This window comes from Lates calcarifer, linkage group LG21 (assembly GCF_001640805.2).
Source record: "Lates calcarifer isolate ASB-BC8 linkage group LG21, TLL_Latcal_v3, whole genome shotgun sequence".
NCBI lineage: Eukaryota > Metazoa > Chordata > Actinopteri > Centropomidae > Lates > Lates calcarifer.
This window is the reverse complement of record NC_066853.1, coordinates 26,415,853-26,429,878: the sequence shown is the minus strand read 5'-3', so window position 1 is coordinate 26,429,878 and position 14,026 is coordinate 26,415,853. Positions and strand designations below refer to the sequence as shown.

Here is a 14,026-nt window from a genome sequence, read left to right as displayed (position 1 = left end):
ATGCATTTAAGGGTTCATGTTAGAACATGTTATGACACGTTAGTACGAGAACGTACAGGTGCATTGAAATCAAAATCCCTGCATATGATTTTTAGCTATGTACTTTTTCCACAAACTTTTTCAAGCCCCCTCGTATAGACCTCAGTGGTACACTGTCCCATTCAGAGGGAAGGATTTTAGTAGTTATTGTCTGAACCGAAGCCTGTACTGTCGATGCCTGAATTGATGCACTAGTAGATCATGAAATGACTGTCCTCACAGAAAAAGTTATATTCACACACCTCTTACAGTCTTAACTAAACTAAATGTTTTGAACTTCTCTAAACTGGAGTTGAGGGTTAAGGTTATTGAATTGAAAGCAAGGCTAAATCACAGGTCTAACTGAGTTGGACAGATGCCACTGAAACAAATCACACATTGCATAACTTTTCTGTGTTACACATGTCCAGTCAGCATCTTGGCAAAGTTAGTCAAAATTAGCTTCTTTTTATGCCTCCATGCCAGCATCAAAAGTGGCTGGAGGCATCATGTTTTTGGGTTGTCTGTCGGTCAAAATTTGGTGCCTTGGACTCAAAGATGAACTAATTAGAATTTGGTGGTCAGTGGTCACTGGGATGGCACAAAACATGTTTTTTTCACACGCTAACTAACTAATTAGATCGGTAGGCAGAGGCGTACGACTATAAGGTGGTAATTCTAGCTTTGTAATGTACAAGATCAACAAAATATGGAGAGAAATTAATTTCAATATTGTTGACAAATCTGTTATATTATCGACAGTTGTGGGTATTTTATGGCACTCACAAATGACAATCCATAATGTAAAACTGTGTTGCAAATAAATGCAGTGCAACATGAATAAATATCAGCATTTTACACATACGTATATAGTCAACATTAATACATCTGACATAATTAGACTTTGAAAGGCTTTGTGCTGAGTTTTGAGACTCTTCACAGTCTGACTTTTGGCTTTTCAGTGCATCGTAATTTCAAATCGGGAAAGGCATTTTTCCATACCCTGTGATTACAAAACACATCAAAGTTGGCCCAAGATTTTGTGAATCATATGTCATGGGCCTCACAATAAACACATCTCAACCCAACTGAACTAACTAACTAACACACTAACACACACTGACAGATTTTTCAGTGACAGTGCTCTCACTACCATTATAAAAACTCCAAGTATCTTCTGGAAGAAAGCACATGGAGAACCTATGACAAACAGCACTGAATCACATATAATGGAATGCAGTTAATGTATTAATATGGCATCATAATTTGATGATAAATAATAATAATTTGAATTTTCTGTTACATTCTATTGGCGATGACTGTACTGTCCTCAAAGCACTAGGCATTGGGATAGACCAGTAGCAATACATGACTTGTCTCTGGGCTTTCCCCTGAATTTCTGGGTAGATACCACATTCACTTTTAAAAACTCCCTTACATATGAGTGTGCTTAAAAAATAATTATCCATGTTAAAAATTGTTCCTGCCCTGAAAAACAGTAGTCTGACTCATGATGCAAATAAACTGTCAGTCAAAACAACACTTCTGTGTCTTTGTGGCATTAGACATTGTGACAGATGTCATTCTGCCATCTCACCAGGGAAGTGAACGCAGTCAAGCAGGCCGTCAAGGAATATGACTTTGTAAACTACATGACGGGCAATCTTTCTTAACTTGTTAAGTTTTTTTAAAAAAAAGGTGAAAAGTGAAGTATCAGAGGCCAATGAATCTTGACTGTTTGTCTGTTATATGAGTCCACTAAAAAAACAGTTGTCCCTATCTTTCCCAAAATGCAACCAATTATGTCATTCATTAGACCCGTCTTGTCTGTTTAATGTCTATCTATTATTATACTAACATGTGAATAAGGAAGGTGGTTACACTGTAGTATTTCTTTGTTACCTCTGGGAAAACATTTTCAGTAATAGAACACTGTAGGTGATGAGAATACAGCTTTAGTTTGGAAGTTTGCATAATATGACACACTTCCTGTTTTAAACCACATGTGAAGCTCCTCTGCTGTGTGTGACCTACTGCCACAGATACACTTCATCAGCTCACTGACTGCAGAGTCACCTCCCCATGGTTGACATGCATGCCAGACACGCTGCTCTACAACCTTCTATTTTGTTTCCTGAGTGCAGCTAAATGACAACAGCACCCCTCTGCATGGACGTCTAATTCACTCGAAAGAGATAGTATCTGTGTGTTATTATGTATAAGTGTATTTTATTCTCTTATTTCTTTCTTTTTTAATATTTAGACTTCTTTAATAAATAAAGCTTAAAGATCTTCTCCAGACACATTTTATGATACATAAAAATACTCTGCATTAAATAATTATCTGTTGGGTTTTTTTTTTCTCAAAAAAGATAAAAATTCTTAAAATTACATCTATTCATTCTTCCTTACTGAAAAATCAATGCAAATGTTTTATTTATTTATTTTATTCCTGTTAAACCCGTTCTCAGTGTATTTGACATGGAGTCTTCACATTTCATACCATACTGGACAGTGATTGGCTCCAACCTATTTCTGATGTCACAAAATCATCTTGTGTGCTTATGCTTAAGCTGATCACAGAGAAAGTTTCCTCCTTCAGCAGATGAATGTGAAAACTAGCGTCAGACTCTGCTCTTGTCATTCTGCACAGTGAAGCTCAAACATCTAATGCAAATAACGATAAGTAAAACATATTTTTTAATGAGGCAGACTTGAACAAACTGAAGTCACCAATAATTTTCAGAGTAGACAAGTACTAAGCCTGCTTTACCTCTTTCCTCAATGTTTTCTGTGGTTAGACCCAAATAATTTGATCAGCAGAGGGGTGCTGAGGTGGGACCACAATGTTTCCACAAACAAAACCCTGTGTAAGCCTCAACGTTCTCTGAAAAAATCAGACATGTTTTTTTATAGACAGCACCGCCATATGGGAGTAACTGCATCTTGACCAGCTTGTACACCTTTTTAAAAGACAGGACTGGCTCCTGCTGAGACACAGAATACACACCTTATCATCCCCTTTTTTGTCGGATCATATCACACACTATTGCTGAATGTTTTATCTGCTGCTATTTTAAATGTGTTTTTTTCCCACATGCCTATACTCTGGCCCTCTCCCTTAAATTTTCTGTCTCTTCTCTCGCTCTTCCCTAATTTCAGATGCTGTAGTTTGTTTAGATGGGCTCATGTGTCTTTGTGTGTGGGTGGGGAGATGAAATAAAAGACCAAAGGAGATTTGCACTTGAACAAAAAAATTTGAACAAGCTGTGTATCCAGAAACAAAGTAATCTTATAGTTTGATACCCTGTGTCATAAGTCATCTGCCAGTGTGCCCACTGTTCTGCTGTCAAAGTGTAAATTATGTTTGGGAAATGGGACACAGGCCCTCTCACAGTCAGCACATTGATAATGGGCTTTACCTTATTTTAAACTTAAGTGAAGGCTCCCTCATTAGACTGAAGTCGATTTTACATATAGTAAGATTACATTAACCCATGTTATTGTCTGTGAAACACAACTACATTGATATGAAAATGAGAGAATGCTGTAATCAGACTAATTGGTGACAGCTGATGTCTTTGGTAAAATCTGCTCTGAGACAAGCCTGTCGTTTATCCACACATTGGCATTGAGTTTCCCTGTTGTCAGCTCTGTAAATGAATGGACTTCTGCTAACTTGTTAACCATGTTGTTGACAGTGTGAACACAATGGGAGTGTGAAGTTGTCCATGTTTTCACATTCTGCTGTGTGTTTTGTGTTCCAGGTCATTTACACCTCATTTGGAGGCTCGTCTAAAGGGCTACACTTCAACAATCTGATAGTGGGTCTGGTGCTTCTGACCAGAGGACGCGATGAGGAAAAGGCAAAATGTAAGTTGTTTATGATGAATTAACAGTCTGTGTTGATGCGTTGTGTTGATTTCATGTTGGTCATTTTCTTACCTCCATATGTCAAATCTGTCACAATCTATGAGACATTTAAAATCAACAACAATCCTTCAAATGTCTCAAAAAAGAATTTTGAACAGAACAAATCATCCAGGGTCAATGAACATATTAAGCCATAAACTGAAAACACCAATTAAGAACTAATTTATATATTCTCAGTATTACTCAGTGTCCTATTAGGCCAGACAGACATCGATTAAGCCTTATTAAGTCAGATTTTAACAGAGAATTTGTTGCCGCCTACTTATTTTAGAATCAGGCTGAATTTCTGCCAGATTGGTTGTTTTTCTTGATTTGCAGTTTGAGGTTATAACACCTGATAAATCACCTGATTAATTCTGAATCTGGCTCTTGAATGGGTTTCTGGTATGTCAGAAATTTTCACAGTCTGGTTTCCCAAAAGATTCATGATAAACTAGAAAGATTGTTTTAGTATTGCTATGTGTTACAACATGTTTTACATATTGTGAATAAAACTATAGTCTTGAGACTGATATGAAATGATCTTCACTGCAGAACAGACACCATATTGTCAGCATCCTCCAGCCATCTGCTGCTCCATATTCTTTTTTTTCTCTTTACTTCCCATTTATAATAGAATTGCACACAGTAATATTCCATGTTTGCCATCAAATGCATGCAAATATAAAAGTCACAGGTTCTGGCTGAACAGAAAGGCCAGTGTAAACATGTAGTGTGTACAAGATTGATAATAAGACTATGCCAAAACCCAGTATATGGCTGCACTACGTATGAGAACATGGGAAATTGAGGGTGTAGTGGAAAACTGTTGTGGAACAGATTTAAACAACTACTTCCAAAGCAAAGTAGCTGGGGCTTGCTCGAAAAGTAACTAAATGTCACTAGATGAAGTAATATGCTAATTACACGTTCACAATGTCATTACACTGTATTTGTGTTCTGGCTAGTGTTAGCCAGGTTCAGCCTTTTATCTGTTTGCTTCTCTCCTACTCTCTGCCCAGTAGTTCAGTACAGTTGAATTCTCAATAAAGCTGCCCTCGTATTTCTGATTCTGTCACCAGACAATGGAACAAATATGAGTCAGTGCACAAAACATTTTTCTATTAGCATTCAGGACAAACTTCAGGTGTGCACTAATGTTTTTTCTCTTTTCTCTTCCACCTGTTCAGTGATTTGTGTATGAACTCATCTCTGGTTATGGTAAACTCATGAACAGAGATGTAAACCAGTTCTGATGAGTCCTTTAAGCCTTTAGCTGTTCAACCCAACCGATCAAGGCACATGACCGCCACTCTGAGTCTGGTTCTGCTCAAAGTTTCTCTTAAAAAGACGTTTTTCCTCTCCATTGTCGCCTAGTGCTGCTCATGGTGAATTATTGGGTTCCTCTTTGAAAATATAATAATGTACAGTCCTGACCTGCTCTATATGAAAAGGGCCCTGAGATAACTTTGTTGTGATTCAATACTATATAAATAAAACTGACTTGACTTGACTTCAGGGTTGTTCTCTCTTGTGCCTTTGGAGTAGTGTTAGTTTGGTGCCTACTTCTCAGGAGTGTCTCCATTCATAAACAGTTTGTCTGGCTGAGGGTTGAAATCAGCTATTCTTGATCATAGGTCCTCTGAGGTCTCTTATTCTGGGAGGATGGTTCACATCAGCAGATGTGTCTCATGAATAGCAAACTCAAGATATTTTGTTGTTATTGCTGAATTGTTCTAAAATTGGATTAAAGCTGGTGAGGGTTCCTATGTTTCAACAAAGCACAATCTTTAGCCTTCTCTCACCCTTAGAAGCACCCACAGCAGAATGTTAAGCTTTTTTATGTTTCTTATCAAAATGCCTCTGGAGAATTGCAATAAACTTATATATTTTAAAGAGTACGGTCTAGACCTGCTCTATATGAAAAGTTCCTTGAGATGACTGTTGTTGTGATATGGCGCTATATAAATAAAATTGAATTGAATTGAATTGAATATTTTTTTTAGTATTTATTATTATTATTATTTTTAATCAATACAATACATTTGCTAATCTTTTGTGCTGATTATTCTTCCAAACCTTGAAAATGCTGCAGCTGTTAATCACCTCACATTGTCCCTGTACAAAATCAACAGGATTTGCAGTTTCAGAGCCCTGGATGTTCAAAATAAATCACAGAACCTCCCAATTACAGCTGACAAGTCACATTAGCAGGGATTCCTTCTGTTTGTATGACTTAGATCCAGTTGTAGGAGCATTAACATGGACTACACTATGTCTTAAGGTGGAGATAACTTCACTGGTGTTAACAGTGACGTGACAGCAAGTGGATACTGACACAATTTCGTCCCATGGATCAATTAGTTGTTACTTACTTAGTTCTCTTGTTTGTGTGTGTGTGTGTGTGTGTCTGTGTCTGTGTGTGTGCATGCATGTGCACAGACCTCTTCAGCCTGTTTGCCAGTGATCTGGGTGGATATGCTGCCAGAGAAGATATAGAGGCAGTTCTGCAGGTCCTGGATGGAGAAGTTCCAACCTCCCTCAAGAAGTGCTTCAGTGAGGTCAGCAAGCAGCACAGCCTGTCTGTCATCCAATCAGATGTCTCTTCAATATCACTCACAATCTCCTCTTGGCTTGTATCAAAAATCATGTCATTACAGGGGTATTTGTCACATGCTCATTAAACAGTTATTGTTACCAGTTCCCCACACAGAGCCAGCTTGACAGAGATGATACAAAGTTTGGTTTAAAGCAGGTTATTGTATTGTTATTAAAATACAAAAGGGCCTTTCAACTCATGATTCACTCCAAACAAATGGTGAAAACACAACACAGTAAAGTAAAAATCCAACCCAGCTTACACTGTTATTTAACATTAATATATGACCTTAGTTGCGCTGTCTGTCTTTGCAGTTTACTCTGTGTATCTTCTCTACTTCTTCAGTTGTTTTTTTTTTTCATTCAATTTTTATTCCTTAAAGAATATCTTTACTCAGTTTACAGAAATGTGGACGGCTGTGTTTTTATGTGCCTGGGTTTTTGGATATCTACCTCTGAGATTTTAGCCAACATCCCAATACAACTGTACTGGGACATTTGAATGGAATGTTAATCAGAATGATCAAAGCATTTTAAGGATTTGTTTAGTAGTAGTAGTAGTAAGAACAACAGTGTATTACTGGTTATTTTACTATGGTTATCATGCCAAAACCACCAGGTAAGACAACACTAGATACGTTGTTACAGTAGTAGAATTCAGTCAGTAATTTTCTTGAGATCGTGAAGATATTATGCTGACGTTACCCCTAATTTAACTAATAGGATATTTCTGTTCACTGTTAGCACATTAACCTGTTATTACTTCCCTATTTTGTTCTTTTTCATCCAAGTATCACCCCATCTTTAAAAAAAATGACATGAAATAAATACAGTGAGACAATTGCAGTCAGTGATAACCATAGTGGCAAATACTTTACACTTCCTGTGACTGCTTCATAACAAAAGCCACCTGTGTTTTGCCATTTAAAGTCTTTAATGTGAAGCAGCAGCAGTAGCAAATAGCATTTTGGTTAGTATTAGCAGAAATGTCACGTAGCTCTGATACAGCTGTAGGAGATTGAACAGTAAACAGTGAGGCTAATATTAATGAGATCAACAGTAATGCTGTCAGTGCCTTGTATGTGTGAATCCAGCTCTGTAATGGCAGACTTCACCACCAACAATGAAATGCTAGAGATCTAATTATAAAATGAAAATGCATTGAATGGGTATTGCAGAAAAATGCAGACCATGAATAGTATCAAAAACAGGTAAAGGTCATAGAGTAATACTTCATTATTAGTGAGAAAACAGTCTATACCTGTTTACTCCCTGTAGAACAACTTGGCAAGTTTTTCATGTCCAATTAATATTTTCAATTTGAGGCATGCAGAGTTGAACCACACCAATAAGTTGAATTTGTCATGATTAATCACATTCAAGGATCACAGCTGAGTCAAAGAGTACCTGCTGCTTCCAGTCAGACAAGATGCTGCTGTCAGCTAGTAATTACAGGGCTGTCTCTGGATCAGTGATTTTTAACACAGTGTCCAACAGCGGGGAACTGAGGATTTACATTTGTCGGTTTAAGTGAACATTTAATGAGTTTCTGTTCAAGCTTTCTGCATATTTGTCCATTCTCAGTATTCTGTCAGCTGTGGGTTTTTTCTTGATTATTGATCCATATGTTCACAGTTTAAATATAGTCGTACATGTGGATCTTAACTGCTGTGCGATAAGATTTGTTGTAAATATCAGGGAAAAAAGCCAAATGTCACCCCCACGACTAAGAAAAACTAAGATATTCAGTTTACAATGATATAAAATGAGCAACACAGGCTTGAAGCAAAAAAAGAGTGGCATTGATATGTGATAAACAACTCAGTAATATGTGATAACTGATTGGCAAAGAAATTTCTTTCTATTGACTGATGAATTAATCAGCTAATCATTTCATCATTTTTAACTGAGCCAAATGAGCATCATGAAAGGAGCACACAGGGTAAAATACAAATAGAAACAATGATACCAACACAGACCAGTCTAATTGTGTGCTTGTATGTTGTGCCAGGGCGACAAGGTGAACTATGAGCGCTTCAGGAACTGGCTCCTACAGAACAAGGAGGCCTTCACTTTGTCCAGATGGCTTCTCTCTGGAGGAGTGTGTGTCACTCTCACTGATGACAGTGACACGCCCACCTTCTACCAGACCCTGGCTGGCGTCACACACTGTGAGTTCATTAACACTCTGAATCAATCTGTTTGCATATATTGCACATCCCAAGGAAAATGTGTTTGCTTGCCGATGTTCATCTTCAGTCATATAAAAAACCATTGGTGGTAGTTGAATATAAAATGCTTTTTATGTTGTTGCTGTTGTTGTCGATGTTTTTGCACTTTACCATAAATTCTTAAATAAAAGACAAACTTCAGATAAGGCCAATCACTAATATATGCTCGACGTACCTGTTAAATGGCTCACATGTTAAATTCTGTATAATATACGTTTCCACAGCTGTATAGTCGCAGACATCACTCATTAATTCACCAATTAATTCCAACTAGTTCCAGTTAAGCTACTGTAGACAAAACTCAACACTTCTTGTAGTTGTATCACATTGACAGCCTGCCAGAAAAGGAAGGGTTTATGCCCTTTGAGACACTGAAAGCTTTTAATGTGAAAGCAATTATGAATTGCGAGGAAATTTGGGTTTCATTAAATATTAATTTGTAAATTATTACACATAAAAATGTGAAACATCTGTGAAGGAAACATTGATTTTCATTGACAGTTACCTAACACCAGTCAAAAAAACTGCAAAGTGGATCTGACTGCAATTAGTGACTGAAACTGGTATTTTTGTTAAAACAGAGTTGTGAGCATGACATGACGGCTGTGAAAATGTAGAGTATGCTGGAATTACCAAGACAGCAGGTAAATGTAGAGGAAGCGTCTGCAATAACATTGAGTTAAAACAGGATCAGAACCTTATTATTATCTTATTATTATCTTATTATCATGTAGACTGCACTAGTTAATGCGATTGGAGATATTTGATAGCTGTGATATTCTTTTTTTTTTTTTTTTTTTTTTTTTTACTTCAAATACTGACAGCTTCAGCTGCCATGGTTGACTCAAGCTGAAGTATTTGAGTTGGCATTAGATAGTATTCATTGATCTCCAGGTTAAGTTCCTGTTCCTGACTCACATTTTCAAAATTGTTCTGTTCTTCTATTAAAATGAGATCAAAAAAATCTAATCACATCGATCGAATCAGAGAATGAGTCATTTCACAAAGAAAGTAAGAAAACATGTTTGTTCAGCCGCTGAAAGATAAAAAAAATAAAATAAAAGGTACGTACAGATGCATCTAATACACCAGATGGCATCAGTGCTGATACAGCTCTTATTTTGCAGATCAGGTATCAGTCACACACACAATTTTTTTTTTTTTCCATTTTTGTCAATTTTGTTGTCAAATTCAGTGTTTCCACCATTATTTACATTCATTTAGTCTTGACAGGTCACAGATTTAGCCTTTGGTGCCACACCAATCCCTGACCTCATATTACATTACATAAAAACAATGCCACAGAGATACAGATTTTTAAGTCAAAAAGAAATTGTGTTTTGATGTATTTCATCTTCAATAGACTGTTTATTATGGAAATAAAATGAAGTTTTCAGTGCCCTACGTATTTACAAGTCAGTACATGGACAATTAGAAAAACATCCAGTGAAACAGTTGTTTAAAGTTATAGGCCAAGTAAATTTAGCCAGGCTTTATTTTGCCAATTAAGGACAGAGGGCTGGAAAGAGCATGTCTTGTCCAGAGAACCTGGACACTGCCTTTTAATCTGCCTGCTCAGCTTATCCTCTTAACTTTGTGTCTCTGTATGTGTGTGTTTGTGTGTGTGTGTGTTGGAGAGAGAGAGTGACTGATAGTCTCCTGGTTCATGACTCTTTCCAGAACAAGAACGACAAGATTGACTCATGGCAGAGCTTATCACTGTGAATCCTTTGCTAACTTGCTAGCCTCGGACTCTGTCACAATATTATGAGAGCCAGTAGATATCCTTGGGAATAACAGCTTTCTGGATAGGATAGTTTCTGATCATGGCCATTGCTGGGAATTTACTATGACACATGCTGGCTGTGGCAGCACCTCTCTAAGGATGTTCCCTGGATAATGGTATGGTATCTCTGCTGCCACTCGGAGAGAGTTGCACCTCTAGGTGGGTATCAGGCCAGCAGGGCACCTACTGTAGAGATATAAGCAGTAAATTAACAGAGCAGTTTGTGGCCAGTACTGTTCTTTAACGTCAGTTACCTTGTGATTCATGGTCACAACTTGAGGTTGAGCTGTCAGTTGCTGTCATCCTGTTTGACCTTTTTTGTTGGCATTAATAAAAAGGGCCACTTCATCTTATTAGTTTTGTCACTGGTTTAAAGTGAAATAATTAAGAATTTGTATTTTTCATTGTTAGACTTGTGAGTAGGATTGGATATCAAACCTCAGCCTATTTTGTATCAACTGAATGTGTTTATTCGACAGTATTAAAAACTGTGAAGCTCGCCTTGACAGCACACCGATGTTTATAGAGGCAGGAGTGACCTTGAGATGGATAGATGTACAGGAGGCAATCCATAGTCAGGATAATGAGTTTTATAGAATAGCAGTCAGATGTTTACACATCTGTCATTAGGAATGTTCAGCATGACAGATAATAGTATTTGTTTTTCTTCTTACCTACTAGGACGATTCAAAAAGATGCTGCTGTTGTTCCCTCCCATCCACTGATATTCAGGGCTTGATTCATGTGTTTCTTAGTCTTAGCATCTTTCAGACCAGTGTGTGGGTGAATATGTGCCTGTTTTATGATTATTGCTAAGGAAGTGTTCCTCTGGTTTCTGTTAGCAACATCCAACTGAATTTTGAGATGTGAAGGTAGTCTAGTGCTCACTCCCTGTCTTAGTCCATAGTCCTCAATAATTTATCAGTGTGATATTATTTCCTCCATGCAATATCCATATTCCCCTTTTCATTCTAAATCATTAATTTGATACAAGTGGAGTGAACAGTGGTAATAAAAAGGTGATTGAGTTTTTCCCCTTCAGGCCAGCGGCCAACTGCCCTGATGTTGACCAGAATTAGAACATGGAGGAGAGGAGAACACCCCTCTCAGACTGTCCATTCCTCAGACTGCTGCTTCACAAGCAGCCAGCTACATCTGGCATCAATCCATCTGACAATCAGTGACCAGTAGCTACTAGAAACAAACTTTCAGGAAGGCTGTTTTAATAGCCCAACTGGGAAGCTGCAGTGGATAGCCACTAGAAATCACCTGCTATTACATTTTTGTGTCTGTGTTTTGACACCTGTCATATGTATTGACTCCATGCCTAAGGCTAGCTGGTTAGCTGCTGAATCCTATTACCTTAAGCTGTGGATTAGCATGTTTGAAAGGGGGAAGCTGGTTCATTGACCCTGGCAGAGCTTCATATACTATATTGGTCTGATCTGTATCACTTCGATACAAGCTGAGTCAAATACCATTTCACCTGATGGCCATCACATAACCACACCTTGCTGTGGTCTCATGACCACTGTCATGTTTCCTCCTCTCCTCACTAGGTCACAACATCTAAGTGCTGTCAAGAACAGTAGTATAAATAGGTTACTTACTTTGCTGTGTTCATCACTTACCTAGAGCATTTCCAATACTGATGCAACAAATGATTATTTTTTTTATCTTGTCAGTAGTTTTTCCTAATTCTTCAGGAGTAAGTGACAAATGTTCACACAACAGAGCTCAGTGCTCATCACAAGTATTCATATTGCTTGTTTTGTCCGACCAGCAAGCCAAAACCCAAAGATATTCAGTCTCCATTGATTGAAAACATAGAAGAGAACCAGATCTTCACATTAGAGAAGCTGAAACCAGACAATGTTTGATATTTTGTTTGAAACAAAATCTCAAACTGGCTGTTTCAGTTTAGTATTTATCATCTGTCTATAAACTTAGTGATAAATTGCCTAATTCTTTCACTACACACCACATCACAGGATGTACATGGATCAAGACAAAGAAAAAACAGAAAAATCACTGAAATAATTGGAGCAGCATTGACATACTCTGATGTTTTAATTACTTTTGCTCCAGTGATTATGTATTTTAGTCAAGTCCTCGTAAATATTATTTCATAAAGGTATTAAGTGGAAGTGGAAACCTGTACTTTCACTTTTACATACATTTTATTTTAGTTTCAGAAAATCCACAAAAACCTTTCACATCAAGTTGCACACTTCCTTTTCAGAAACAGAAGTGCTGCCATTTTGTATGTTATGGAATGTTGGAGGTGTGAAGATGTGTGTGTGAAAAGGCTAAACAAGCTGGATGAAAAGGCTGAAGTGACAGACTGTGATAGTTGAGAGCAGAGTATGATGACCAGCTTGGTTATCTTGAACAGCACCTTCCACCCCCTTCACCACACTCAGACAGAGGAGACAGACTGGTTACCCCTAAGGTTCTTTGCTGAGAACCACACGAAACTCAGCAGCTATTATGTGATGAAGAGTGTATCTCAGTGTGGGGTGGTGTCAGTGTTATTCTGCATGTTCCCACACAGCTCTTCACCCACCAGTCATCAGCACCAGTCTCTGATGAATACAGCTCCTGTTTCTCACATTTTCTCACTGCTCTGCACTTAGTACCTTATCCATTATTGATTATACTGCACCTTAATACTTGCTAACGCCTTTCTCCATTTTATGCATTATATATTTCTATTATTAAATAACAAAAAAGATGTTGACTAACTTAAGATGATGCAAGACTAGACAAACTGGTTGAACAACAAAATCTTAAACAATTCAGAGATCAAATTTCTTCTTTTCTGAAGTTATTCATTTAGCAAAAGACTTCAAATATCTGCTGGTGCCACATCTGGGTTTTGGTATGTTGGCTGGATGGGAAAAAAAGCTATTGGAAGACAAACATTGGGCTCAAACTCTTTTCCACAGTACAGTATATAAACTAAATTATCATTTAAGAAAATCAATGTATAATCAAAAATAAAAGAAATGTTGTAGTTTCAATAAACTATACATCACCGTATTATACTGTGCTATATTGTACATCGGATTGTATCTCACTAACTATTTAAATTTTCAGTTTTGTTCTTGAGTCAAGTATACTCATTTATCACTAATCATCTTGTCTACATACAGTGTGCTTTATGTTACCCTCCTGTAGTAAACAACATACTGCCACACCCCCATAGTAGCTATATGTATTGAAATCCATATTTTTGCAGTTGTTCTTATTACATTATGCACCACACCATATGTTTGTTTTTGAAACATCTCATGTGTAGCACTGTTTATAACTGCTCAGCACAATGATATTTTATGTACTCGTCATTATTATTATTTTGATATCTCAGTCTATCTTATTCTGTTCTTTTTCCTTTTTTTAGCTATAATATTTCGGTTGAGTGTGTGTTTTCTTTGTTTGTAATACTGTTGTTATTACACCCAGTATTCTTTAGAAATGA

General features: G+C 37.3%; 1 protein-coding gene across 8 annotated transcripts in view; it reads left to right on the top strand.

Annotated features, from left to right (window-relative positions):
* Window positions 1-14,026, top strand: part of usp32 (ubiquitin specific peptidase 32) — a 55,467-nt gene that overhangs the window by 16,328 nt on the left and 25,113 nt on the right. For all 8 annotated transcript variants that reach the window (XM_018701208.2, XM_018701219.2, XM_018701201.2 and 5 more), the window contains exons 3-5: window positions 3,786-3,891; window positions 6,373-6,491; window positions 8,540-8,699. In XM_018701208.2, coding sequence (XP_018556724.1) covers window positions 3,786-3,891; window positions 6,373-6,491; window positions 8,540-8,699 — 385 coding nt within the window. The remainder of the gene's footprint in view (window positions 1-3,785; window positions 3,892-6,372; window positions 6,492-8,539; window positions 8,700-14,026) is intronic.